The following is a 27,715-nucleotide window of genomic DNA, read 5'->3' as shown; positions in this document are numbered from 1 at the left end:
GTTCAGGCCTTTTTTCTAGTTGTAAACAGTTCAGGGCCGGCTGTGGCCATTTGGTTTTAATTGGAAATTGTCTCTTTAAATTTCAAGGAGATCTGTGCGCATGCGTAGTAGAACTCTCCGAGGGTGGGGCTGGGGTGCCCACTAGCTCAGGCACCCCTCTAGTCACCAGAATGGAGGTGCGCAGATAACAAGGGACCGATGAACAGCTATCAAAAGAAAAGAATGTCTATACCTTTATCTCAGTGGTTCTTCCAGACATCTGTGACTGCTCCAATCCTTCCCCCCACGTGGTCTTACCCAAGATGGTGGCTCCTGGAGCATCCGAGCATCGCAGACTAGAAAGCAATGGATTTCTTGCTTCTGCCACAAATTCTCCCAGCTGTGAGCCTTCCAACCTTCTAAATATTCCTTTATATGTGGTTCAGAGTTCTTGGATCAGCCCCTGAGCCTGCTTGGTCGGACTTTCTGTGTTGGTGGTGGTGGAGCTTCTTTACTGCACTTCCACCCGATCTTCCATCTTGTTTGTTCCAGAATATTGATTTTTATTGCTTAATTTTTGACGACTTCCAAAATGGTGAAGAGCAAAGACATATCTTTGAGGATAAAAGTGTATCCCAAATCATGATATTTTCAGTAGCCTCATATGCACATGAAAGTTGGACAATAAATAAGGAAGACCGTAGAAGAATCGATGAATTTGAGTTATGGTGTTGGAGAATACTAAAGGTACCATGGACTGCTAGAAGAACAAATCTATGTTGGAAGAAGTACAACTAGAATGCTCTTTAGAAGCCAAGATGGCCAGACATTGTCTCTCATACTTTGGACCTATTATCAGGAGGGACCAGTCCCTGAAAGAGGATATCATGCTTGGTAAAGTAGAGGGTCGACAAAAAAGAGGAAGATCCCCAAGAAGATTAATCAGCACAGTGACAGCAACAATGGGCTCAAGCTCAAGAAACCAAGTGAAACAGATACAAATGGTAATCCTAGAACCCTAAGTTTTAGAAGAAATCATTGAAAAGTGTACTGAGTGCCGACTGGGAGAAGTTGCTAAGCAAGAGCGCCAAGTTGTCAGCTGGACTGTCAGAGTGTAGCCATCTTGAACTGCTAGTTAGCAGAGGCCTGTAGGCCCAGGATGCTTGCTGGAAGTTGGCGATGACAGGGTACAGTTCTGTGTTCCCTACACCCTCCTGGTAGTCAGGAGTGTGGCCAGTTCCTGCCCTCACATGCTCAGCTGCCAATGACACCCCTTCAACCACCAATGACACCCCTCCTATGCAGCTTGTTCTGCCAGAGCCAAACACAGGCTTACCAATCCTGTATCTAGAGGCACATGAATTTAACCTCATTGGTTATTTTATTGTTGTTGATTTTAAGGGGATAAAGCAATTGTGTCCATAAGGCGTAGCCACACCTATACCTCCTGTGGCGCTTCACCCACTGGGCAACCATCACTACCCACTCTTGTAACACCTGATCAATGATAATAAACAGCCAGTATCAGACATACACCCGCCCGTCCCCCCCTCGTCCCGCTTCCCAGCAACACTGCAGAAACAACAGAGAACTGTGTACACATTTCTAATCTTTATCACACTCACCAGAAGAGAGGTAACAAGTGCTTAAGAACATCTCAACATGCAATATTCAATTAGATATAAATATAACTACACCAGAGTGTCTGGGAGACATAGACCATTTAGTTTGCATAAAGAAATACAATAGTCGCTCAAAAAGTGACCAAAATATCCCCCCTTTAAAAGCACTCTTTGGGCCTTTTGCCAGTGACCCACCGAGCCGTCAAGAAAGGGCAAAATAAAACACCGCTTTTGGGTGAAGTGGCAGCATCTTGTGTTGTTTTGCTTCAATCGGTGGTGTGACAAGGTAAAAAAAAAAAAAAGTGACCAAAATATAGTCAGAAAATAAAATATCTGCAAGAACAATATTTAGGTACTTTCTATGAATTAAGAGAATGAAATGAAAAAGAAAGCTACAGGTAAAAATCTAGGAAAACATAACTTCAGAAGAATTCAGGAAAATACTATAAAAACAAAATTACTAATGAAAATTTAGAAACCATACAAAAATAGTAAATAGAAATCCAGAAGATTAATACTAAGATTTCAGGAATAAGTAATACATGTAAAGGGCAAAGAAGTAGAATTGAATCAATAGAATGCCAAATTACTGTGCTTAGAGACATCTCTCAATATTCATCTCCTAAAGAAACAATCAGAAAAAGAACCAAAAAAAATCAGTAGAAAGCCTAAGAATTATGTGGAGCACCATCAAGAGGAATAACTTGTGTATGATCCTAATTTCAGAACAGAAAGAGACCAAAAAGGACCTCCCCTAGCATGAAAAATTAGAAAATATGCATTCATAAAGCAGAACAAACTCCAAACAGTATAGATCCCAAGAAAAAATTACCAAGACATGCAGTAATCACACTTTCAAGACCCCAAACCCAGGAAAGAATCCTGAGAGCTGCTCAGGAAAAATGAAACACTACCTACAAAGGAGAACCAGGAAGGCATCAAGCCAGTTCAGACTCATAGTGACCCTATATTGGGTTTCTGAGGTCAGTTCAAACTGACCTTGCAGTCCAGTGCATATCCTGCAGTGCCACACACCAGGACTCCAAGAAGACAATGGGATGATATAGATAAAACTCTGAAATAAAAAAAATGGCCAGCCAGGAATCATAAACATGGCAAAATTTGTCTCTCAAATATGATGACAAACTTAGGTCATTTCCACATAAACAAAAATTTAAAAACTTGTATAAATGAGACCAACCTTTCTTTAAAAAAAAAAAAACAAAAGAACCAAAGGGAATTCTTTGGATAGAGTAGCAACAACAGCAGACAACAACCTGAGATTAACATATATGATCGTATCACCCAGAACTCAACCAGATATCCATGGTAAAACAAACGTACAAGACTGAAAATAGGGAATGAGAGATACCAGTTTGCAACAGTAAAAACCACAAAGTAAAAAAAGGAAATAGTGTAGTTACAGAACTTCCAACTGAAGAGGAAATCAAGGAGATTTAAAGAAAAAAATTAAATAATACAGTAAACCTAACTGTAACTCTAAAACTAGCCCAAGCCCTACCCCTACCACGTTGCCAATGTTCTGGGGGCCCAAATGGTCCCTGATTGAGAATACCTGGTTGAAGTACCTGCACAGCCATATATTGTGTTCCAGTTATCTAGAAAATGTTATTCCTTTGTATAGCATTTGTGTATCAGTAGTACTTCATTCCTTTTTACAGCTGAATAGTATTCCATTATATAGACTACATTTTGTTTATACTTAAGTTGATGGACATTTAGGTTTCTACTTTGGGGCTATTATGAATAATACTGCTATAAATTTCATGTACAAGTTTCTGTTTGAATGTTTTCTGTTCTCTTGGTTATGTATGAGCTAGCTTCAAAAAGTTCATGGAAAAATCCCATTACCTTTTAATTTAATTACATTTTTCCACAAACTTTTTGGCTCCTCCCCCCCCCCCATATATACCACCTGGTAGATTACTCAGTCATAAAGCAATGCTATCTAACTTTTTGAGGTACCTTTGCTGCACTTTTAACTTCATGTAAAGTGCCTGGCTTATGATAAGTGCTTAACAAATTCTGGCTTACATTGTCATTATTAATACCACCTTCATTATAAAATTATGAAAGATTTTTCCAATTTTCTTTTTTCCTTTCAGATCCTATAGGTAAATCCAGAAATGTACATGCATTTCTTAATGAGTCTTTGGTTTTTCTTGAAATTTTTTACCATTATTGTATACATTTAGGTTCTTCTAGGTATTGTAATAGAAAAACTGAGGAAGGTGCAGTATCTTGAAAGGAAAGCTAGAGGGAACACGTGGATGAACCAGTAGGGTAGAAAAGCAGGTTCTACCTGGGAGGGTCAGGAGAACATGAGACTTTCCTCTTCCTTTTAATTTACTGCAACCAGTCCTGCTTGGGCCTTGAATGAGATGCCATCCCAAATGGAAGAAGGAGGAGATTTCTGTTACTATTGGAGTATTTAGAAACTATATTGAAAATCTTTTCAAGAGAGTGAGTGAATATATCTCTCTGGTATGATAAGAGTAAGCAGTAAGTGAGATATTTGTATATGATGCTTAGGAAGCAGCTTCCTTTTCTATTAGCCTTTCCTTAACCCAGCTAAGTAAAATTAGATTCTGCTTTTTGGCTTCTTTTAGTTTTTTATATTATTGCACATATGCCATTTAACCAAGAGAGGAGTAACAGTAATTGAGTTGGATAACCTTATGAATCAGCTTGTCAAATCTCTTAATGACAATCTGAGGAATCTATTAACTTCACTTAATCATTCACACAAATAATCTTTCCGGAGTCAACTCTACTTTCTTCATGCAAATGAAGCATGATTCAGAGCTTTAGGAAAATGAAGCAAATCACTTCTCTGAGCCCACACCTGCTTGCCTTTTTCTAAAGCCATGAACTAATAATAGTTATGTGAGGTTGTACTCCATATTGTGCTGATTAATTCCCATGTCCTTTGAAAAGATTGACAACTCTTGAATGATTCAGCTGTACACTGTCAAACGCATATCGATAGTGACATCTGACCAGGGGAAAATAGGATTCGTAATTGTGTGTGTAGTACTGTATAATGTGACCCTTCTTTATACCTATGTGTGTGAGTGTATAGATGTACACATACACTTACTCCTTATTTATCAACTATCACATCCAGCATCACCCATTATAATAGCAAAAATTCTATGGCTTTTGCACAGTAATTAATGCCAAGGTACAAGTAACACTGGCTGTGATGGTTATGGTAATGTGTCATTGTGGCTGGGTCACGATTCTCAGTACTTTAGCAGTTATGTAATTTGGCAGTATGTAATGGTGTGGTCATCTTCCAGTTTTGCACAATGCCAATTTTCACATAAGCTGGTCTTTGGAATTTAACCACATCTAACAATCAAGAATGGATAGATAACATGTGTGTGTGTGTGTGTATATATTGCCCTCCCTGTCACCCAAGCTAATATATGTCTACCCTCTAGTCTGTGAATTACTCTCCCCATCCACCACTCCTGATAACCATCAAAGAATGTTTCTTTTAGCCTAGAGACCTTTTCTTAAGTGTTTACAATAATGGTCTTATACAATGTTTATCATTTTCTGATTGAGTAATTTCACTCAGGATAATGTCCTCCAGATTCATCCAAGTTATGAGGTATTTCACAGGTTCATCCTTATTCTTCAGTGTTGTATAGCATTCCATTGTGTGTATGTACCAAAGATTTTTTAACCATTCTTCCATTATTGGGCACTTAGTCTGTCTCCATCTTTTTGCTATTGTGACTAGTGCTGCAATGAACGTCAGTGTGCATGTGTATATACTCGTATCCTGACTCTTACTTCTTGTGGATGTATACCAAATAGGGGGATTACTAGATCATACGGTATTTCTGGTGTGACTCTTTGGCTTAATGCGCTGGACTGCAAAGCCATTTGAACCACAAGTTTGATGGTTCAAGCTCAGCAGCCACTCCTTAGAAACCCTATACAGGCTCCGAACCTACTCGACAGCACTTAACAGCAATAAGGTATTTCTGTTTCCAACATTTGAAGAATCGTCATACCATTATCCATGTTGGTTGAACCATCTTACAGCCCCACCAGCACTGTAGGAGAGTCCCTGTCTCTCCACACCCTCACCAACATTTGTTTTTTTTGAGCTTCACTGTCAGTGTTGGTATGAAATATCTCATTGTTGTTTTGATTGGCATCTCTCCAATGGCTGACTAATGCTCTGGACTACAAGGTCAGTATGAACCCTAAGGTCAGTGGTTCAAGCACACCAGCTGCTCCTCAAAAACCCTATCTGTACAGGGTCACTGTGAGTTAGAACCAACTCGACAGCACTTAACAACAACAACAATGGCTGCTCACCAACCATTTCTTGGAAACCCTATCCAGGATCCCTATGGGTTGGAACTGACTTGACTACACTTAAAAACGGCAGTGGCTAATGGTGGTGAACATTTCTTCATATATTTGTTGGTTGCCTAGGTGTCTTCCTTAGTGAAGTGTCAGTTCATGTCTTGTGCCCATTTTTTAGTTGGGTTGTTTGTCTTTATCTTGTACAGGTGTTGTGCTTTTCTATAAATGTTAGAGATTAGCCCCTTGTCTGATAATATCATGGCAAAAAAAGTTTTACCATGCTGAGGTCTCCTTTTTGGCTCTTTTGGCAAAATATTTTGATACGCATACATTTCTAACTTTTAGGAGGTCCCAGTCACCTGCTTTGTCTTCTGCTTGTACGTTTTTTGTAATGTTTGATAGTATATGTATGCCATGTATTGGAGCCCCTAAATTTGTCTTTATTGTTCTGTGTTTTACATTTGTGTCTTTAATCCACGTTGTTTGTTTTTGCTTATGATGTGAGGTATAGGTCTTGTTGCATTCTTCTGCAAATGAATTTCCAGTTTTGCCAGCACCATTTGTTGAAGAAACTATCTCGTCCCCATTTAATGTGTTTTGGCCCATTGTCAAAGATCAGTTGAGTGTATGTGGATAGATTTACTTCTGGGTTCTCAATTGTGTTCTGTTCATCTATGTATCTTTTGTACCAGTACCAGACTGTTTTGACTTATGTGGCTGAGTAGTAAATTTTGAGATCAGGGAGGGAGGAGCTTTAACTTTGTCTTTCTTCTTAAACAGTGTGTGCTTTTTTTATCCGAGATCTCTTTCCTCTCCATATAAAGTTTGTGATCATTTTTTCCATCTTTTTAAAGAATAATGTTGGAATCTGGATTAGGATTGTGTTACATCTACAGATCGCTTTCGATAGTATTGACATTTTCACACTGTCAAGTCTTCCTATCCATGAGCATGGTATACTAGCATGGGTCACCCATGGTGGACAGGTTTCAGATGAATTTCCAGACGAAGACAGACTAGGAAGAACGATTGACGAACTACTTCCGAATGTTTAGTCACTGGAAACCTTATGAATAGCAGAGAAACACTGTCAGATATAGTGCCGGAAAATGAGCCCCTCAGGTTGTAAGGCACTCAAAATGATACTGGGGAAGAGCTGCCTCCCCAAAGTAGAGTTGATTATGATGACGCAAATGGAGTAAAGCCTGTGAGACTAAAGCCCACAGGACCTTCATATGCTGATGGGGCACAACTCAAAATGAAGAGAAACAGCTGTAAACATCATTGAAAATCGGAACATGGAATGTACGAAGTATGAATCTGTGAAAATTGGAAGTTGTCAAAAATGAAATAGAATGCATAAACATAGGTATATTAGGCATTAGTGAGCTGAAATGGTCTGTTATTGACCATTTTGAATCTGACAACCACATGGTTTACTATGCCAGAAATCACAAATTGAAGAGAAATGGTGTTTCATTCATTGTCAAAAAGAACATATCCAGATCAGTCATGAGGTACAACGCTGTCTGTGGTAGGATAATATCCATGTGCCTAAAGGGAAGACCAGTTAATACCACTATTATTCAAATTTTCACACCAACCACTAAAGCTAATGAGGATGAAATAGAAGAATTCTACCAACTACTTTAATCTCAAATCAGTTAAACATGCAATCAAGATATATTGATCATTACTGGTGATTGGAATACAAAGGTTGGGAGCAAAGAGGAAGGATCGGTAATTGGAAAATATGGCCTTGGTGATAGAAATGATGCTGGAGAACACATGATAGAATTCTGCAAAACCAATGACTTTGTTCATTTCAAATACCTTTTTTAGACAGCATAAGAGACAATTATACACATGGATCTCGCCAGATGGAATACATAGAAATCAAATTGACTACATCTGCAGACAGAGACAATGGAAAAGCTCCATATCATCAGTAAAAATAAAGCCAGGGACAGACTGTGGAACAGACCATCAATTACTCATATGCATATTCAAATTGAAGCTGAAGAAAAATGAAAACAAGTCCATGAGAGCCAAAATATGACCTTAACTATATCACACCTGAATTTAGAAATCATCTGAAGAACAGATTTGATACATTAAACACTAAAAACCGAAGACCAGAAGAGTTGTGGGATGACGTCAAGAACATCATACATGAAGAAAGCAAAAAGTCATTGAGAAGACAAAAAAGAAGGAAAAGGTCAAAATGGATGTCAGAAGAAACAATGAAACTAGCTATGCTAAAGCAAATGAAACAAATGAGGAGGTCCTAGAGCTGAACAGAAAATTTCAAAGATCAGCTCGAGAAGATAAAGCCAAATATTACAACAAAATGTGCGAAGATCTGGAATCAGGAAACCAAAAAGGAAGAACATGCTCAGCATTTCTCAAGCTAGGGGAACTGAAGAAGAAAATTCAAGCCTTGACTTTCATTATTGAAAGATTCATTGGGCAAATTATTGAATGATACAGAAATCATCAAGAGAAGACAGAAGGAATACACAGAGTCACTGTACCAAAAGGAAATGGTTCATGTTCTACCACTTCAAGAGGTAGCATATGATCAAGAGCCAATGCTACTGAAGGAGGAAGTCCAAGGTGCATTGAAGGAATTGTCAAAAGAACAAGGCACCAGGAATTGATGGAATAAAAATTGAAATCTTTCAAGAAAGTGAGGAGGCACTCACTCTTCTATGCCAAGAAATTTGGAAGACAACTATCTGGCCGACTGATTGGAAGAGATTCATATTTGTGCCCATTCCAAAGAGATGCAACCCAACGGAATGCGGAAAACATCAGACAGATCTCTTTGATAACCCATGCAAGTAAAGTTTTGCTAAAGGTAATACAGAAACAACTACAATCATACAATGACAGAGAACTTCCAGAGGTTCAAGCCAGATTCCAAAGAGGCCATGGAACAAGGGGTATCATTGCTGATGTCTGATGGATCTTGGCTGAAAGCAAAGAATATCCAAAAGATGTTTACCTATGCTTTATTGACTACGCAAAGGCTTTCAATTATGTGGATCATGATAAGCTATGGACAACATTGCGAAGTATGAGTATTCCTGAACACTTAATTGTGCTCATGAGGAATCTGTACCTGGATCAAGAAGCAGTTGTTCGCACAGAATATGGGAACACTGAATTATGTAAAATTAAGAAAAGTATGCGACAAGGTAGTATTTCACCATACTTATTCAACCTGTATGCTGAGAAAATAATCTGAGAAGCTGGGTTCTATGAAGAAAAATGTGGCATCAGGATTGGAGGAAGACTCATTAACAACCTGCGATATGCAGATGATACAACCTTGCTTGCTGAAAGTGAAGAGGACTTAAAACATTTACTGGTGAAGATCAAAGAGCACAGCCTTCAGTATGGATTACATCTCAATGTCAAGAAAACAAAAATCCTCATCACTGGACCAATAAACAACATTCTTATCAGTGGAGAAAAGATTGAAGTTGTCAAGGACTTCTTTCTTCTTGGATCAACTATCAACACTCATAGAAGCAGCAGTCAAGAAATCAAAGGACGTATTGCATTAGGCAAATCTGCTGCACAAGACCTTTTTAAAGTGTTGAAAAGCAAAGATGTCAGTTTGAGGACTAAAGTGCACCTGATCCAAGCCATCCTATTTTCAGTAACCTCATATGCATGTGAAAGCTAGACAGTAAATAAGGAAGATCGTAGAAGAATTGATGCTTTTAAGTTAGCTACTCCTTGGGAACCTTACACAGGGTTGGTATGGGTCAGAATCCACTCAACAGCACTTAACAACAACAACAAGTGATAAAAGGTTTCATTGTCTAGTTCCTGTTCACAAAAGGAAAGCTTCCAGTTTCTTCATTGAGATTGATGTTATTAGTTGTTGGGTTTGTATTGTTGTTGTTAAGTACCATGAAGTCAGTTCTGACTCATAGTGACCCTGCACAGGGTTTCCAAGGCTGTAAATCTTTACGGGAGCAGAACACCTCATCTTTCTCCCATGGAACTGCTGGTAGTTTCGAACTGCCGACCTTGTGGTTAACAGCCTAATTTGTAACCACTACGCTAGCAGAGCTCCTTTAGGTTTTTATATATGCTCTTAATATGTTGGATTTCCCTTCAGTTCCTACTTAGTTGAGTATTTTTATCTAGAATGGATGTTGGATTTTGTCAAATGCCTTTTCTGTATCAATCAATATAATGATGTGGTTCTTTCCCTTTTATTTTTGTTTAAAAGCTGAATTATGTTGATTCTTTTGCTAATAGTGAGCTATCCTTGCATCCTGGCATAAATCCCAGTTGGTCCTTATTATTTTTTTTGATATGATGTTGACTTCTATTTGCTATGATTTTTTTGAGAATTTTTGCATCTATGTTCATGAGGGATATTGGTCTACAATTTTCTTTTTTAGTGATATCCTTCCTTGGTTTGGTATGAGGATTATGCTCACTTCATAAAATGTAATCAGAAGTTTTCCATCTTTTTCTGTATTTTGAGATAGTTTGAATAAAATTGGTATCAGCTCTTCTCTTAATGTCTGGTAGAATTCACCAATAAAGCCATTTGGGCCTGAGCTTTTTTTGTTGTTGGGAGTTTTCAGAATTTCTTTTATCAAATTAATTGAAATAAGATTGTAGAGGATTTTTTCCTCCAGTAGGATACACTAAGATTCCAAGGATGTCAAAGTACCACATAAAATATCCTTTCTGTCCCTTTAAGGAGTCCCTGAATGGTACAAGCAGTTAAGCACTTGACTGTTAGCCAAGTGGTTGAAAGTTCGAACCACCCAGAGGAAAATTGGAAGGTGGCCCTGGCAGTCTGCTTCCAAAAGGTCACAGTCTTGAAAACTATGGAGTACCAATTTACTGTGACACAGTTGGAGTTGCCATGAGTTGGAATCGATTCCATGGCAATTAACAGCAGCAACAATATAATTCTTTAAGATAAAAGGGAATAATTTTGGATTTTATTAAAGGTATTGAGTCTGTAATTTGTCTTTTGGAAGAAGGACTCAGTTTTCTTGTCCCAAGAGGACATATTCCAGTACTTTCAAGATTTACAGTCAATGAAAATTTACATTTTCAGGTCTTCTTAGTCAGCTAAGTAACTCTGAAGCTGACTAAGATGACCTGAAAATTTTCAGACTCTGTAAGAACAGTATTAAGTTGCCCATTTGGCATGTACTACCTTGGAGTCCTGGTGTGGCGCTGTAGGATAAGCACTGGACTGCTAACCACAAGGTTGATAATTCAAACCTACCACCTCCTCCTTGAAAACCATGCTATATAGGGTCACTATGAGTTGGAACTGACTATACAACACTTAACAATAACAGACAAAAAAACCACTTAGTAGCTGGGGCCCTGGTGTGTGGTACTGTAGGATAAGCACTCTACTGCTACCCACGAGATTGGCAGTTCAAACCTACCCCCCATTCTCAGGTACTTTATACAGGGTCACTATGAGTCAGAGGAGTCGTGGTGTGGCACTGTGGGTTAATGCACTGGACTGGACTGCAAGGTCAGTTTGAGCCACAAGGCTCAAGCTCACCAGCCACTCCTTGGAAACCCTATATGGGGTCACTATGAGTCTTAACCAACTTGACAACACTTAACATGAGCAGAACCGACTCAACAACACACAATAATAACATACTAGCATCTGAGGATCCCTAGTAATGCAGTGGTTAAGCAGTAGGTTGGTAACTGAAAGGTGGCAGTTTGAACCCACCAGCCTCTCTGTGGGGAAAAGATGTGGCAGCTTGCTTCTAGAAAGATTACATGGAAAAAGTTGTAGGAGCTTGCTTCTAGGAAGATTACAGAAGCTTTGGAAACCCTATGAGCATTTCTACTCTACCCTGTAGGGTTGTCATGAGTCAGAATCTACTTGTGGCAAAAAGCTCAAGTTTGCTTACCTAATAGCTGAACATCATCCTTTAAGAAAGTTTATCAGTTGAGGTACCAGACAATGCCAGTCTTGAACTTCGATCAAAATAAGTATAACTGGTTTGAAGTAAGACGTGTCCTGGTATCTAAGCTTATATTCTTTATGTATTTTAACTATTTTCATTCTGTTTTCTTAGATCAGTGACAAAAATAAATACTTTCATACCCATTGGAACTCCTTTTCTGAACTATAACTAGGCATGTCTAGGGGCCTATGGTATCAACTCTGAAGCTCTAAGGTACAAGTATGGATAGAAGCCTCTGTCTGAAAGACCTTGCACTACTCTGCTAATCTATTTGTTTCTTTTTGACTGTGGGCTAGGTCTCCACCCCCTGGCATCCTCCCACGGTTCTCCTGGGTCATTCTCAAGAAGTCACATCCGTGTGCTGGTGTCCATCAGACTTCACCAAGGTTTGTAAAGAAATCTCTCTGGTTAGCTACAAACGTGGGTCCCAGGTTAGTAGGTTTTATTTATTTGAAAGTTATGTAGACTCTTATGTTTAAATAGATTTAAAGAATCTTAAGATCATCTAGGAGTCCTGGTGTGGCGCTGTGGGTTAATGCGCCAGACTGCAAAGCCATTTGAACTGCAAGGTCGGTCAGCGGTTCAAGCTCACCAGCTGCTCCTCGGAAACCCTATACAGGGTCGCTGTGGGTTGGAACCTCTACTTGATGGCACTTTACAACAACAACAACGAGATCATTTAGACTCTGTATCAGAATTAGCCCCACATATTCTACTTTCCTCTACCAATAAAGAAAATTATCTTATACTCAGTAATAAAGGTGGGTTTCTGGTTCACTAGAGTCATTTCTTTCTTAAACATACCATTAGGTATTATATTTTTAAAACTTAATTAAATGTCTTCTTAAAATTTAAGGTGAGAACACATCTTTTTCCTCTTCTACACATTATCAATGTGGTAACGTCTTAATTGTTCTTCATAGTCCATTTTGGCTTTTCGCATATAGCTAGCAAAATGGTGACTGTAAAATTTTAGCATGTTAGATTATCATAGGCTAAACTATGTAAGAAGTAGGCCAGAAAGTTTCTAAACATTCTGAAAAGAAAAAAATAGGCTCACTTTTTTTTTTCCTTTCACAGTGAACATACTATGTGAATTTTTAAAGATAAGCATCAAATAGTCACTAAAATGTATTGTTTGTTTTCAGACCTTCTAAATACACAAACATATATATATATGTTTACATGTGTATATGTGTATATGAATTTTTATAATAGTAACCCAAGTTCCACTCATTCTTAATCTCCCAGCCTTCATTGCCACCCATCTTTTGATTATTCTACATTCTACAGGAAATCTCACTTCTGTGGAGGTCTCTTTTTTCACATGTATGAGATTTTCAGGTTTTGTTGCCTACTTGTTCTCATCTGTTTTGAATCTTCTAGAAACTTCTCATGGCCTGGTCTACATGTGGCATCTCTTCTCGCTTGCCAGTACCACTGCGGATTTCTTTTTATTTTTACATCTCTAGAACCATTTCTGTGGTTGACTTCATGGCAGGTCTTTATTTTTTCCCTCCTCATTGCTTACATAGTTACATCCATCCCTAAAGTAGTTTTTTTTTTCCTCTGAGATACCACATAATTCTTGTTTGTATGTTCCAGCAAAATACCTGCTTTTCATATGAAGTGTTGCATCTTATCTTCATGGACTTTACTAGGATGTTTTTTTCTATTATTCAGTTAGTAAAGTCATCTTTCAGCCACCACAAGGTATCCTTACTTTCAGCCATGGAAATTACTCAAAGGAAGTAACAGAGTTCTTCACCTGTGTAATCTAGTAGCCACATTTTAAAGGACTCTTTAAAATAATCTTGCCACATACCTGTTTAAGAAGATAGAATGTAGTGGTTTTTGTTGGTTTTTTAAAGGAGGCTGTTCAAGTCTGGCCTTTGGAATTGAAGAAATTGAGATTAAATTCTAGCTAGGGAACTTCATTGGGATAACCTTGGGGAAATAACTTTATTCCCATTTTGTAGATAAAAAGACCATGCTTTTTGTATTATGAAAATTAAATAAGGTAAAGAACATACATGTCGTGGCCAGGCACACAGTAGGTGCTCAACAAATAATAACTATTCTTAATAGACTTTGGAATGGCTATGGGAAGGAATCCCAGACATTTCTAGTTGAGCATTTAAATGTGTGTGTCTTCTTTTTGTCTCCCAGTAAGGAAAGGAAAAAGCTGCCAGTCTCTTGGGGGCCAAGACTTAAGAGAACGTGTGTTCCTTCACCCCCACCCTACCCCCTCTTTAGGAACTGAAATAGAGAAATTATATAAACAAATGCTGGGGAACTGCTCTGGTACCAGTGGCCATTTGCCACAAGATCTTCAAGCTGGACTTTCTCTGCCATAAAAGGCTTGGGACCAAGATCAGGAACGGTCAGATATTTTTAAAGGGGCAAAGGTTATTTTTAACTTCTTTCGGCCTAGTGAACTTTTTGTTTTCCCAGATTGCTCCTTTACCTATCTGAAAAAGAATCTCAAAGGAATTGTTTCATTCTGTTTGTCACGGCCGCTAGAGTCATGGACTAAGTCTGATCTTGAAAATTATCCCAATTTAGCAATATGAGAACATGTAGGATTCAAAAGAAAGTCATAGTTGTTGGATGATGGTGATATATACTACACGGATTGATCATTTAACAGAGAAGTGGAGTAAAAAGGGTGTTTAATTACCATAGTTCATAATTATATTGCAGACAACAAAAGTAATAACTTGGCAAACTTTTTGAGAGAACAAAATGAAATTAGCATGGTTTTATAGTAGAGCTTTAGGTTAGGTAATAGAAGACATACCAACAGGGCATATATAACAAATAATGAGGGAATCAACTTTTTTGGAAATAAAAGCAAGGGATGGAAGTAGATGATATTTCAGCTCTCATTTCTTATACCGTATTGTATCCTCAGAGTCCTGTTGTGGCACTGAACGATAAGCACTGGACCAGAAGTTCAGTTTGAACTGCAAGGTTGGCAATTCAAATCCACTAGCTGCTCAGAAACCGTATCAACGGTTGCACTGAGTTGGAACCAACTCAGCAGCATTATATCCTCAGAACCCACTTGACAGCACTCAACAACAGCAACATTATATCAAACAAGATAAATCTCTAGTCTGAGCCTTTATGACCCATGTACATTTTACTTTGTTGTCAATCTTTGGTTGAAACTTCTTGATTTATGACTCCCTTCTTTGCTTTTCTTAGATTGCCACATGCTCTGATGACAATACACTGAAAATCTGGCGACTGACTAGAGGTCTAGAGGAGAAACCAGAAGGAGATAAATCTTCCATTGTGGGTTGGGCTTCTCAGAAGAAAAAGCAGGAAAGAGCAAGCCTAGGTAAGGATCTAAGCTTTTTATGCTTTGATTGGTCTAGTCCTACAGTAGTGATAAAGGTAGATTTGACTTTCTTTTGATATTTTGTTTTTAGGTGTTATATGGGAAAAAAAGAACCCATCTTCAAATGTATGTAAATATTATGTTGTTGTTAAGTGTCATCAAGTCGGTCCCGACTCATAGCGACCCTATATATTATAGAGACTCTTTCATCAGTTTTACACAGGAGTAAAAAGATAAAGACAAACACAGATTACCCAGGTGAGAGAAATCAACAATATGATGCCATGATGAGTTTCCAAAGTTCTGCCTTCATGAGGTGACCATTTGTAGGGCAGAGAACAAAGGAAATCTCCTCCCACAACCACGACTGACTGCAGCAGTGCATCACATAAGCATGCTGGACCTGTGGAAGCAGAGAGGGGACTACTGCAGATAGCAAAGTTTACAGACTGTCTCTGAGGCTGTCAGACAACCACTAAAGGGTATGTCCAGGAAACTTCTTTCTGGGGTCAGCCCCAAACCCACTTGTAAATAAACTCCACTTCTAACTATGGCAATTCAACTGTCACAGGTGTATGAAGTACTCAAGGAAAATTTGCATCTGACCACTTAAACCTCGGCATAAGATGAAATTAAGCTCTGGCTGGAGTCATTCTCAAAAGTCTTCAAATTTTCTGCTCTACAGCAAAAGGAAGGAACCATTCTTAGAGCATTCATTCTTTTCAACATTTTCTGAATACTGGCGCTGTGGGTTAATGCACCAGACTGCAAAGCCATTTGAACTGTAAAGTTGGCGATTTAAGCTCACCATCTTCTCGGAAACCCTATACAGGGTCACTATGGTTTGGAACCGACTCGACAGCACATAACAACAGCAACTATGATTAAGGCACAAGGCACTGGAATACAAGGATGGATTTATTGAACAAATATTTGTTGAGTCCCACAATGTGCTAAGCATAGTTAGTGACTGGGAACTCAGCAATAAACAAAAGAGTTAAAAATCCCAAGGATGTAAATGGAGATTACATGTTGGTGTGAGAGGCAATAAATAAAGAAGTAAAATAAATAGTATGTCAGATAAATGCTGAAGAAGAAGGGACAGGGAGAATGAGGAAGTAGACTTTTAAATTTTTTAATTGGGTGGCCAGGAAAGAACTCAATGAGATGAGTACTAGAGAAGAATATTCCACACAGCCAAAACAAGTGGCAAGGCTCGGAAGCAGGCACAGGCCTGCTATAGTTTTTGTTCCTCAAAGAAGCTAATGTCCCTTTGAGTACAGCAGACAAGGTAGAGAGTTGAGGCATTATAGTAGAAATAAGCTTCTTGCAGGACTTTGGATTTCATTGAGAGACAAAAGCCATTGGAGGGTTTTGAGCAAAGAGATAATATAATCTGACTTTTAGTAACTTGATCATCCTTGCTCCAGTGTTGACAATGAATTATAAAGGGATAGGGGTAAAAGTAGGAAGATTTTTAAGAAAGCCATTGAAATAATTTAAGAAGTAATGATGATGAATTGGACCAAAGTAGTAGAGAAAACATGGTAAGAAGACATCAAATTCTGGATATATTTACAAGATAGAGCCAACAGGCTGGGAGATCAGGTATAAAGTAAGAAAAAGAGAGCTACCCAGAATAGTTCCCAAATTTTGGGCTTGAGTAGCTGGAAGAATGGAGTTGCCATAAACCTTCTGTTGGAGGAGTAGGCTTAGGAGGAAATAACTCAAATTCCATTTGGATATTTTGTTTCATTAGACATCATATGGTGGAAATGTCAGATAAGGTGGTTAGATACTTTATTCTGCAATCCAGAGCCAGAGTTATAACTTTGGGATTCAACATAGGTGAAGGTAACAATAGGTAGAAAATAGGATTCTGAGTCTTGGGGTAGGGTACCCAAATGTTTAGAAATTGAAGAGGTAAAGAAGACCAGTAATGAAGAATGAACAGGCACAACCAGAGAAGTAAGAGAAAAGTCAGATGGATATAGTTATCTTGAAAACCAAATAAATAAAGCATTTAAATGAGAAGAGCACGTGAATTTGGTCATATGTTTCTGGATTGTCAAATAAGATGAGGCCTGAAAATTGGTCTTTTAAGTTTGCAATATGGGGGTTGTTTGGTGCCCTTCGCACAGTTTTGATGGAGTGGTGGTGGCAGCCTGATTGCTATAGCTCTCAGGAGGTTGGTGGAAGAGAACTTGGAATCCCTAAGTATAGACAGTAAAAGTGTTTTTTCAAGCAGATCTGCTACAAAGGGAAGGAGAGAAAGTGCAGTGGTAGCTGAAGGAAGAGAAGTTGAAGTTCTGTTTTGTTGGTTTTGCTATTTTTATTTTCTAAATGAGAATAAGGCATTTTATATGTAATTAGAAGGATCGACTAGAGAGAAGGAAAACTAATAAAGGAAAATTTGTTGGGGCAATGTCCTCAAGTAAGGGTAAAGGGATAATATTTAGTACACCTGTGCAAGATTAGGCCTTACCGTGTGCATAGATAGTTCATCCTCTGTCATTGGAGTGAAGGTAGAGTGAGTATGTGTAGGCATGGGTGCAGGTAGGTGGATGGGGTAGGCAAAAGTAGAGAAGGTTTCTTATGTCCTGATGACTGCTATTTTCTCAGGAAAACAGGAAGTTGAAAATAAGAATGAGAGAGGAGAAGTTGTAGAGGTTGAAGAGAGATAAGAAAGTTAAAAGTAATCATTTAGAGACTAGAAGATTAAGTAGACCAATGACTCAAGAACAAAAATCAAGCATCAAGCCAGCCAAAGGGGATCTCAATGTTATTAATAGATGTATACAGTAATAAAGGTAAACATAAAGATTAAAGATTAATTTTATTCTGACCATCAAAGCCTAAGGTAATTGGGGAGTTGAAAGTGAACAGAGAGAATATGTACCATTTTTCTAATGACTGACTTCATTTCTTACAAGATGTTATAAGCAGAACTAGACTTTAGAGAGGAGCCTTTTAATCTATTCCTGTAAAGTTTTTACTGCTGATACCTTTTTGTTTTTGTGTTTTACTTTCTTTTAAATATTTTTATTTATTTTAGTGTTAACAGCTTAAGAAGCAACTGGTTCTATAAAGTTGAGTAAGATAAATAACATAAAATAAATGAATCTTCTCCCACAGTTCAACCACTTTGAAATCTTTAGTTGATTCTTTGATACAGGTGTTTATTTCTAAATGACATTCATGCAATTAGGTGTTTATTTTATTTTAGAATTAAGCATTATCTAACTCTGGTAGCATAGTGGTTATGAATCAGGCTGTTAATCTCATGGTCAGCAGTTCGAAACTACCAGCTGTTCCGCAGGAGAAAGATGAGGCTTTCTGCTCCCGTGAAGGTTTACAGCCTCAGAAACCCTGTACAGGGTCTCTATGAGTCAGAACCGACTCCATGGCACATAACAACAACAATAACATTGACTTCTTACTTTGTGAGGTGAAATGTTTTAACCGATTTCTTGAGATCCATTTATATTCCATTGTATTGAAAGTATACAGTTGAGTATTTTTCAGTATATTCAGAGTTGTGAAACCACTACTGCAATCGAATTTTAGAATATATTCAGCACCCTAGAAGAGATTTCCAATTTCTCTACACCTTTACCCACATTTGTTATTGTCTGTCTTAATCAACTTGATGGCAGTGGGTTTGGTTTAGACTTCAGTTATACCCATTCTTTACCTTTTAATTTCATTTTTCTATGAAATTTTTGAAGCCCCTCATATAGACTCAGACACACACATATGAAGATAAGTAAAAAAAAAGTATTGCTTCTACCAATTAAAAAATGGGCACAGTACATGAACAGACACTTCACCAAGGAGGAGATCTGGGCTCCCAACAAACATATGGCGAAATGTTCATGATCACTTGCCATTAGAGAGATGCAAATCAAAAAACAATGAGATACCATCTAACACCAGCAATAACAGCAAAGATCAAAAAAGTAGAGGACAAGAAATGCTGGCGAGGATGTAGAGAGACTAGGACACTCTTGCATTGCTGGTGGGATTGCAAAATGGTCTAGCCTCTCTGAGAAGCAATATGGCGCTTCCTCAGAAGGTTGGGAATAGAAATACCTTATGGTCCAGCAATTCGTCTACTTGATATTTACCCACAAGAAGTACGAGTCATAACACGAGTAGATATATGCACACCAATGTTCATAGCAGCACTATTTACAATAGCAAAAAAATGGAGACAGCCTAAGTACCCATCAACTGAAGAATGGATAAACAAACTGTGTTACATACACACAATGGAATATTATGCTACCTTGAAGAACATCAAGGACGCTGCAAGCTACCGCATAACATGGATGAACCTTGAGGACATTATGCTGAGTGAAATTACTCGGTAACAATAGGAGAAATACTGCGTAAGACCATTATTGTAAAACATTAAGAAAAAGAACCCACCCTAAAAGGTGGGGGAGTCATATATTTATTTGCTGATCACTGGGATGTATGGGATGAGGAGGAGAGGGAGGGAGGGGAAGATAGAGCATCGGGTAGGGAATAGACACAGGATAGCTTGGGTGCTGGGTGGGGGTGGGGAAGACAACACACAAAAAGGGAGGGGAATGGAAGAACAAGACGGATGGGAGAACAGTTAGGCAGGTTTGCATGGGCTATGTGTGTTAGAGGTAAATGTTGGTTTATGCACAACCTTGGAATAATAGGGCTCTGGGATACAGAGATTGAGACATGGTTTGAATGGGTAAGAGGGGAATAATGTTAAGATGCTTGACTGTCTTTTGAATCTTGGTTTCTCTTGCATACCATTGTAAAATAGACACTTGAGGTGGGTAGAGAAAGGAATAGCCAGAAACATCACAATAGAAAGCTTGTACGTCTGTGTTCAGCCTGTAACTGATTGGAATACCTTAAAGAGGGCTCGAAGTTGCTCAGTGAAAGAAGCTTCCTATGGAGCCTTTACACTGCACAAGACCATAGGTGGAATCTTGAACCCCGTCCAGAATCGTCTGAGGTGGGAAATTTCCACTTGAAAGGACAAGTAGACCAACCTGGAGTGGCTAGAAGAATAGAAGATACTTCATGAAAGAAACACCGGCAAGAAAAATCAAAAATAATAATGGCAGTCTGATTGACTACTACAAGAACAAGCTAAGCAAAAATCCTCACCACTGAACCAATAAACATTCTTATCAGCGGAGAAAAGATTGAAATTGTCAAGGACTTCATTCTTCTTGGGTCAACCATCAACACACATGGAAGCTGCAGTCAAGAAATCAAATGATGTATTGCCTTAGGCAGATGTGCTGTACAAGACCTTTTTAAAGTGTTGAAAAGCAGAAGATGTCACCTTGAGGACTAAGGTGCACCTGACCTAAGCCATGGTGTTTTCAGTAACTTCATATGTATTCAAAAGCTGGACAGTGAATAAGGAAGACCGTAGAAAAATTGATGCTTTTGAATTATGGTGTTGGAGGAGAATATTGAAAGTGCCATGGGCTGCCAAAAGAACCAACAGATCTGTGTTGGAAGAAGTACAGCCTGGGTGCTCCTTGGAGGCCAAGATAGCCAAACTTCGTCTCTCATACTTTGCACATGTTGACAGGAAGGACCAGTCGCTGGAGGGTCAGAGAAAAAGAAGACCCCCAGCGAGATGGATTGGCAAAGTGGTAGCATCAGTGGGCTCAAGCATGGCAACAATAATGAGGTTGGCTCAGGACCAGGCAGTGTTTCGTTCTGTTGTGTTTAGGGTTACTATGAGTCAGTACTGACTCGATGGCACCAAACAACAACAAAATACTTCGGAAAGTGGTGCTTAATAACTAAAACTGCCCCCAAGTAATTTTTCTATCTTTGATTTATACCATGTCAACCAATAGTTTTGCAAGACTCAAGGGACTCCGATTGTGTTTCTTTTAAATGTTTTTGAGTTTGAAGAAATCTGAAGGGATAAGATCAGGGTAGTAAGACTTTCCAACAAAATTCTTACAGGACAGTCCTTGCTACCCTAAAAGAATGCGCAGGTGTATTTTTGTGATGGAGAACAATTTCTCTGCACATCTTTCCTGGCCTTTTTCTCACCGATGTAGTTTTCAGTTTTCTTGAAACTTCTTCATAAGCCCCCGTGATTGTCCTGTGTCCTGTGAGAAAATCTGTCAGGATTACTCCTTGGTGATCCCTAGAAAAGTTGCCTAACCTTCTGCTAAGAACCAGCAGATTCCCTTGAAAGCCACTGTTTTGACTAGATAGACTCTTTTTTTTTTTTTTTTTGGTGGAAGGCATCCTAAGGAGACTTAAAACAATTACTGAGAGAAGTTGTTTGCAGCCAACCCTGCTCACAGGTACATATTTAAACACGGTGTTTGGAATAGACCTGTGCATATATGAATTGGAACCCTAGTAGCACTACTTTTTTACATAACCTCATACTTTTCTTTCCCTAAGTTTAAAAGAATTATAGAAGAAAATAATCCTGACGAACATGTCATCAGTATTGCCACCTGCTGTCCGTAATGTAAATGAACATTTATGGTTATGTTTTTAACATAGCCACAGTTATAATGTTGTCGTTGTTAAGTGCCGTCGAATCAGTTACGACCCATAGCGACCCTGTATAGGGTTTCCAAGGAGCAGCTGGTGAGCTTGAACTGCCGACCTTGCAGTTCAAACGGCTTTGCAGTCTGACGCATTAACCCACAGCGCCACACCAGGGTGTAGTACATTTTTTATGTCTTAGACGCTTTTCATTGAACATAGTATGTTGTAAGCATTTTCTGTATTTTTGTTTTTATAACACCAAGCTCTTCTCTTGTAGTTGGACATTTTGTTTCCAATAGTTTATTAAAAGTTTAATCTGTTCCATTAAAATAGATTCCCAGAGGTAGAATTCTTGTGTTAGTAACTATAACCATTTTAAGATAATGTGATTTGAAACCATGCACACAGTGCTTTTAACTGGGAATTTTCAATGTGTCAATTATTCTTATCTTTGGAAGCAAGTCACCAAAAAAGTTAAAGGGGTTGGCTAAAGTTTTGCCATAAAAACAAATTTTGGCCATTATTGAGTACTACTAGTATTCTGAAATACCAGTTGCCATCGGTTTGATTCCCAACACACAGTGACCCCTTATGTGTCAGAGTAGAATTGTGCTCCATGAGATTCCCAGTGACTGATTGTTTGGAAGTATGTCACCACACTTCTTTGTGTGAACTCAAACCTCCAGCATTTCAGTTAGTGGCTGAGTGTGTTAGTTGCTGGCACCACCGAGGGCCTGGATTATCTCATTTAATTGCCAAATAATTGAAACTGAAGCCCAGGGAGGTTAGGCTTGCCAAACTTCTGACAGCTATGAAGTGGTAATAGGAGCCAAAATTCAGACCCTTGCAGTATGACTCAAGAGCACAGGCTGGGAAGCACTCTGAAATACTGAGAACCTAATGCAGCAAAACAAAGTTCACATGAACTCCTGCCCTGCAACTACACCTAGGTTCCTCCATTTTTGCATAATGTTGTAGTTACTCTGACGTGAGTGTCGAAAGTTGGCACACTCTCCATTTGTCCCTCTAAGCCAGGTTCCATCAATGGATTGGCTGTTGCTAGCCATACTGCCATTTTGAAAATTATGTTCCTCTGCTTTCCCAAGCTTCTAATTGTGCCCCAACCCTTCACTGATGTCCTAGGCGGCATCTCTCTCTGGCTCTTTTAGCGTACCAACTGGAAGACTAAGTGCAGTGCCAAGACACAGCCCCTTTTCCCTCTGCCCTACTTTCCCCAGCCAGCCCCTGCTCTGTTCTTATTCTTTTACTGTGTTTCAGCCAGAGATCTCATGACACCATCGAGGCCAATGGTTCTCAACCCTGGCTATGTACCAGAACCATTGGTGGAGCTTTGTCAAAGTTTGTTTCACTCCAGAGTTTGATTCAGTAGGTCTGGGATAGGGGCCAATCACCTGTATTTTTTATAAAGCTCTCCAGGTAAGTCTGGTGTGCAGCCAGGATTGAGAACCTCTGGAATCGGCATTACTAAGTGACAAAGGTGATTATCCTTTTCTTAAAGAGAAACCTATTCTTGATGGCTTACTGCAGTTCACAGTTAGCAGGCTGATTATTATAAAATTTGTTTTCTGAGACCTCGAGCCTCCCCTAATCCCTCTCAGCAGAAATGGAATATGGCAAGCACTATTTAATAATTTCTTGCTGTTGTCTTGATGTGGCACTATAGGATAAGCTTTGGACTGCTGACCACAGGTCATCAGTTCAAACCCACTAGCTGCTCCTCGGAAACCCCTTACAGGGTCGCTATGAGTCGGAACCAACTCGACAGTACTTAACAACAACAAGGCACTACAGGAGTACTGGGCTTACAGATGAGTAAATCATCATCCGTATCCTTCAGGAGTTTACTGTCTAGTCCAGAAAGTAGATACAAAAAAATATTCCTCCTGGCTGTGTGAACAAAGGGCTTGGAGGACCCACTCCCTCTGGGAGAGGAAAGCTTTATGGGAGAAGAAGCAAGAAGTGTGTGAACACTTCACAGTGGGGAGAAAACATCCTCACCAGAGCCTTGAAACGTAAGGAGAATTTTTACCTGGCAGAGAACAGGCAGACTTGGCTAGAGAACCACACGAACAAAGGCAGAGACGTGACAGTGCACCGTTTGTTCAGGAAGCAGTGAGTAGAGGCTTGTAACAGGATCCTAAAGGGACAGTGAGAGAGATAAGACTGCGAAGGTTGTGTGAGGGCAGATGGCAGACTTTGCTATAGAAAGAAGTTGCAAAATAACTGATTATTAATAAACTCTCTACAGTTCCTCAAAGGAAACTGACTTGCAGGGAAGCCTCCAGGCAACAACCAAGCCTATGCTATCATGTCAGATCTCATAGAAAGCTGTAGGGTTAATATGGGCTGGTTGAGCCACTAAGTCGATGAAGTACTGAGTAGCATTTCATATTTCAGTCTGTAGGTCAATATATAGTGACATGATGCCACTTTCAAATACAGTGTGGTTTGTCTATTTATATAAAAAAGGTAAACTGCAGAGAAAATTATATATAAAATTGGTGTTTTTCTCAATCATGACATATATATATATATACCTTTGTGCTTCTAAGGGGTGCTTGGAAAACTGGGATGCTAAGGAACAGAAGAGTATTGAAAAAAGGACTTTTTGCTATTTACCATGTTTTCGTTTGTACTATTTGAACTGTTTATAGGGAACTTATATTGCTTTTATAATTTACTTTAAAAAATCTTTTTCATTTGGCCCAGAGTTTTTTAACTTATAAAATTAGCAAACTTAGAATCTGCACAGTGTAAGACCAATACTTTCAAAGTTAACAAAATCTTCCAGTTAAAAGAAAGGTCATTTTTTTATATCAGCTCATCCTAAATCTAGTTGCGTGTGAGTGCAATTTAATAATTAAGCTGAGCTAAATATCAGAGTCACAATTCACAGATGTTGTGACTGACAAATAGATGCCCTTCCCTGTTATTTGATAACAGAAATATTATTTCCGAAATCTAGAAAGGGAATTGAGAAAGCAAAGTGCAATCTTTGGTGGGACCTGAGGTGGCAATGGGGAAAGCATCAAGTATAGAATAATTTGCCCAAAATACTTGCCAGCGCCTGTAAACAAAGGGACAAAACCTATAGAGAAGAGTGCTGTCCACTAAGTTTAGCTCGCTTTGCTAAGGTCCAGCATTGGAGATTCTGAAATGTTCTTTGGCTTGTAGAAAACTGTAGCAATCTGTAAAATATGGTAGGAAACCATGTGGAACCAAATAACCTTAGCAAGTAATTGAGAGGGCTTTTGTGGTGATAAAAACAATTCCCATTTAAGAAACCTGGAAACTGAGGCAGAAGAGGTGAAGGGTTGTGTCCAAGTCACATAGTGAGTGACTGGCCAGGTTTCTATTTGAGAGCCACAGTGCAATGCCCCTGTGCCTTAGCACTACTTCCGGAATATATACTGAAATGTTAATGGCAGCATCGCATAGGAAGTCAAAATATCATAATCTTGTTGTAATCTTCTATCAAGAATTTGTTAAATACCTTGTGGAGCCACCTATATTCTAAAATATTAGAATATTTTGTAATTGTTAAAATGTGGTACTATTGTGTAAAAATACTTGTGGAATAAAAAAAAGTAGATTATTAAACAATATGTACATAATCTCATTTTTGTGTAGAAAAAGTTTGAACTGTGAAGTTACGTCACATGCATGAGTATAGAAAAAACTACAGATGATTTACCTGTACCCTTTAAATTTCTTCCTTGTATTTTCTAAATGTTTACAAGCATCTATTTTACTTCAAGGTGGTAGGGAGGCTGGCCATTTTAAGAAAAATGCTAAAGGGAGGCTGGGGTAAAAACTAAATGGTTTATATAGTATACTCACTGCCACATCATCCCCTGGGTGATTATGTTAATTGGTTATCGTTTTCTTTGATGAGAAGTCAAAGGATTTTTAAATGGCGTTCACTTCTGATTGTCATGACCGACCCTCTCTTCTTTTTCAGCAACAATAACAAGTAGCCAGAGTACGCCAGCCAAAGCCCCCAGGGTAAAGAGCAGTCCGTCCATTTCCTCCCCATCATCAGCAGCTTGTGCTCCAAGTTGTACTGGAGACCTCCCTCTTCCTTCTAATACCCCCACCATCTCTGATAATACTCCTCCTGCCAAGGCCCAGTCTCCTAACAGTAGAAGAAGCTCCATCTTGTCAGTCTCTCCCAAGCCACCTTCTTCTTTCAAGATGTCAATTAGAAATTGGATGACTCAAACACTTTCCTCATCTCCACCCATCACTCCACCAGTTTCTGAGACCAAGATCTCATCTCCAAGAAAAGCCCTCATTCCTGTGAGTCAGAAGTCATCCCCAGCTGTGGCTTGCTCCGAGTCTAGAAACAGAGTTAAGAGGAGACTAGACTCAAGCTGTCTGGAAAATGTGAAACAAAAGTGTGTGAAGAGTTGCAATTGTGTGACTGAGCTTGATGACAGAGTTGAAAAACTTCATTTGGATCTGTGCTGCCTTGCTGGTAACCAGGAACACCTTGGTAAGAACCCAGAAGGTCTTACCAAATCAGTCAGGATTGAAGGAGCTCCTGCGAGTATCTCTGAGCCCCCTTCTCCTGCCAGTCCCTATGCTTCAGAAGGCTGTGGAGCACTGCCCCTTCCTTTGAGATCTTGTGGAGAAGGGTCTGAAGTCGTTGGCAAAGAGAATAGCTCGCCTGAAAACAAAAACTGGTTACTGGCCATGGCAGCCAAGCGGAAGGCTGAGAATTTATCTCCACGCAGTCCATCATCCCAGACCCCCAGTTCCAGGAGACAGAGTGGAAAGATGTCACCAAGCCCGGTAAGTCAGCAGTGCTAGAGGGAGTCCCTGACTTACAGGGAGCCAATGAGAAGATGCATTCCTTAACTTGAAAGGATTAGACATGGATCACTTCTCAAAAAGCAGAAAACTTTAAAAATGTAAATCTCTTTACCCCTAGGGTTGCTAGATTTAGCACATAAAAATACAAATATTGCATGGGTCATATTTACACATAAAGCTTACTGCACCAAATATTATTTATTGTTTATCTGAAATTCAAATGTGGCTTGCTGTCCTGTAGTTGCTCAGGCAACCCTATTCATTCCAGTCCACATTCCTCCTGTCAAGGTCCGTACCCCTCAGCCCCCAGGAGATTAAAAAGCACCTTCCCAAGCCTTTGTTTGACAGTATGCCATCCCTTTTGGGGGGAAGTATTCTCTTCTCTTTGGGAAGAGTTTTTAAACAGTATTGGTGTTAATTCTGGTCTAAATGTTTGATAGAAGTCTCCAGTGAAACCATCTAATTTGGACTCTCTTTGTATGGGAGGGGCAGGGGGGAAAGGTAGGGAGGTTATGTTTTTGATCACTGATTCAGTTTCTTCACTGGTTATGAGTCTGTTGACACTTTCTATTGAGTAGGTTGTAGGATTCTAAGAATTTGTCCATTCCATCTAAGTAATCCAATTTGTTGCCATATAGTTTTATTCATAATAGTCCATCATACTTTTCTTTCTTTATTTCTGATAAGTCAGTTGTAGTGTCCCCTCTTTCATTTTCTATTTTGGCTATTTACATCTTTTCTTTTGTTAGGCTACCTAAAGATTTGTGCATTTTATTGGGTTTTTAAAAGAAGCAACTTTGGTTTTATTGATTGTTTCCATTGTTTTTCTGTTTTCGATTTTATTTATTTATGCCTTGATTGTTGTTATGTCTTTTCTTCTGGTGGGTTTAGGGTTTGCTTGAAGTCTAGCTGGTTTACACTATTATTCAGATCCTCTGTTTCCTTGTTGGTCCTCTTTCTAGGTGTTCTGTCCAATAGCGAAAGTGGTGTATTGAAGTCTACACCTATTGCTGTTTCTCCCTTCAACTCTATCAGTGTTTATCTTTATATATTTATATATTTATTAAAACCCA

General features: G+C 39.0%; 1 protein-coding gene across 1 annotated transcript in view; it reads left to right on the top strand.

The window, feature by feature from the left end:
- DTL (denticleless E3 ubiquitin protein ligase homolog (Drosophila)) overlaps positions 1-27,715 on the top strand; it is a 100,379-nt gene that overhangs the window by 52,125 nt on the left and 20,539 nt on the right. Inside the window, exons 12-14 of the mRNA XM_006834196.1 lie at positions 12,232-12,321; positions 15,146-15,281; positions 25,789-26,621. Of these exons, the coding sequence (XP_006834259.1) occupies positions 12,232-12,321; positions 15,146-15,281; positions 25,789-26,621 (1,059 nt within the window). The remainder of the gene's footprint in view (positions 1-12,231; positions 12,322-15,145; positions 15,282-25,788; positions 26,622-27,715) is intronic.

Source organism: Chrysochloris asiatica, unplaced genomic scaffold (genome assembly GCF_000296735.1).
Source record: "Chrysochloris asiatica unplaced genomic scaffold, ChrAsi1.0 scaffold00009, whole genome shotgun sequence".
In the NCBI taxonomy this organism is placed as follows: Eukaryota; Metazoa; Chordata; class Mammalia; order Afrosoricida; family Chrysochloridae; genus Chrysochloris; species Chrysochloris asiatica.
The sequence above is the reverse complement of the archived record's forward strand: the minus strand, read 5'-3'. Positions and strand labels throughout refer to the sequence as shown.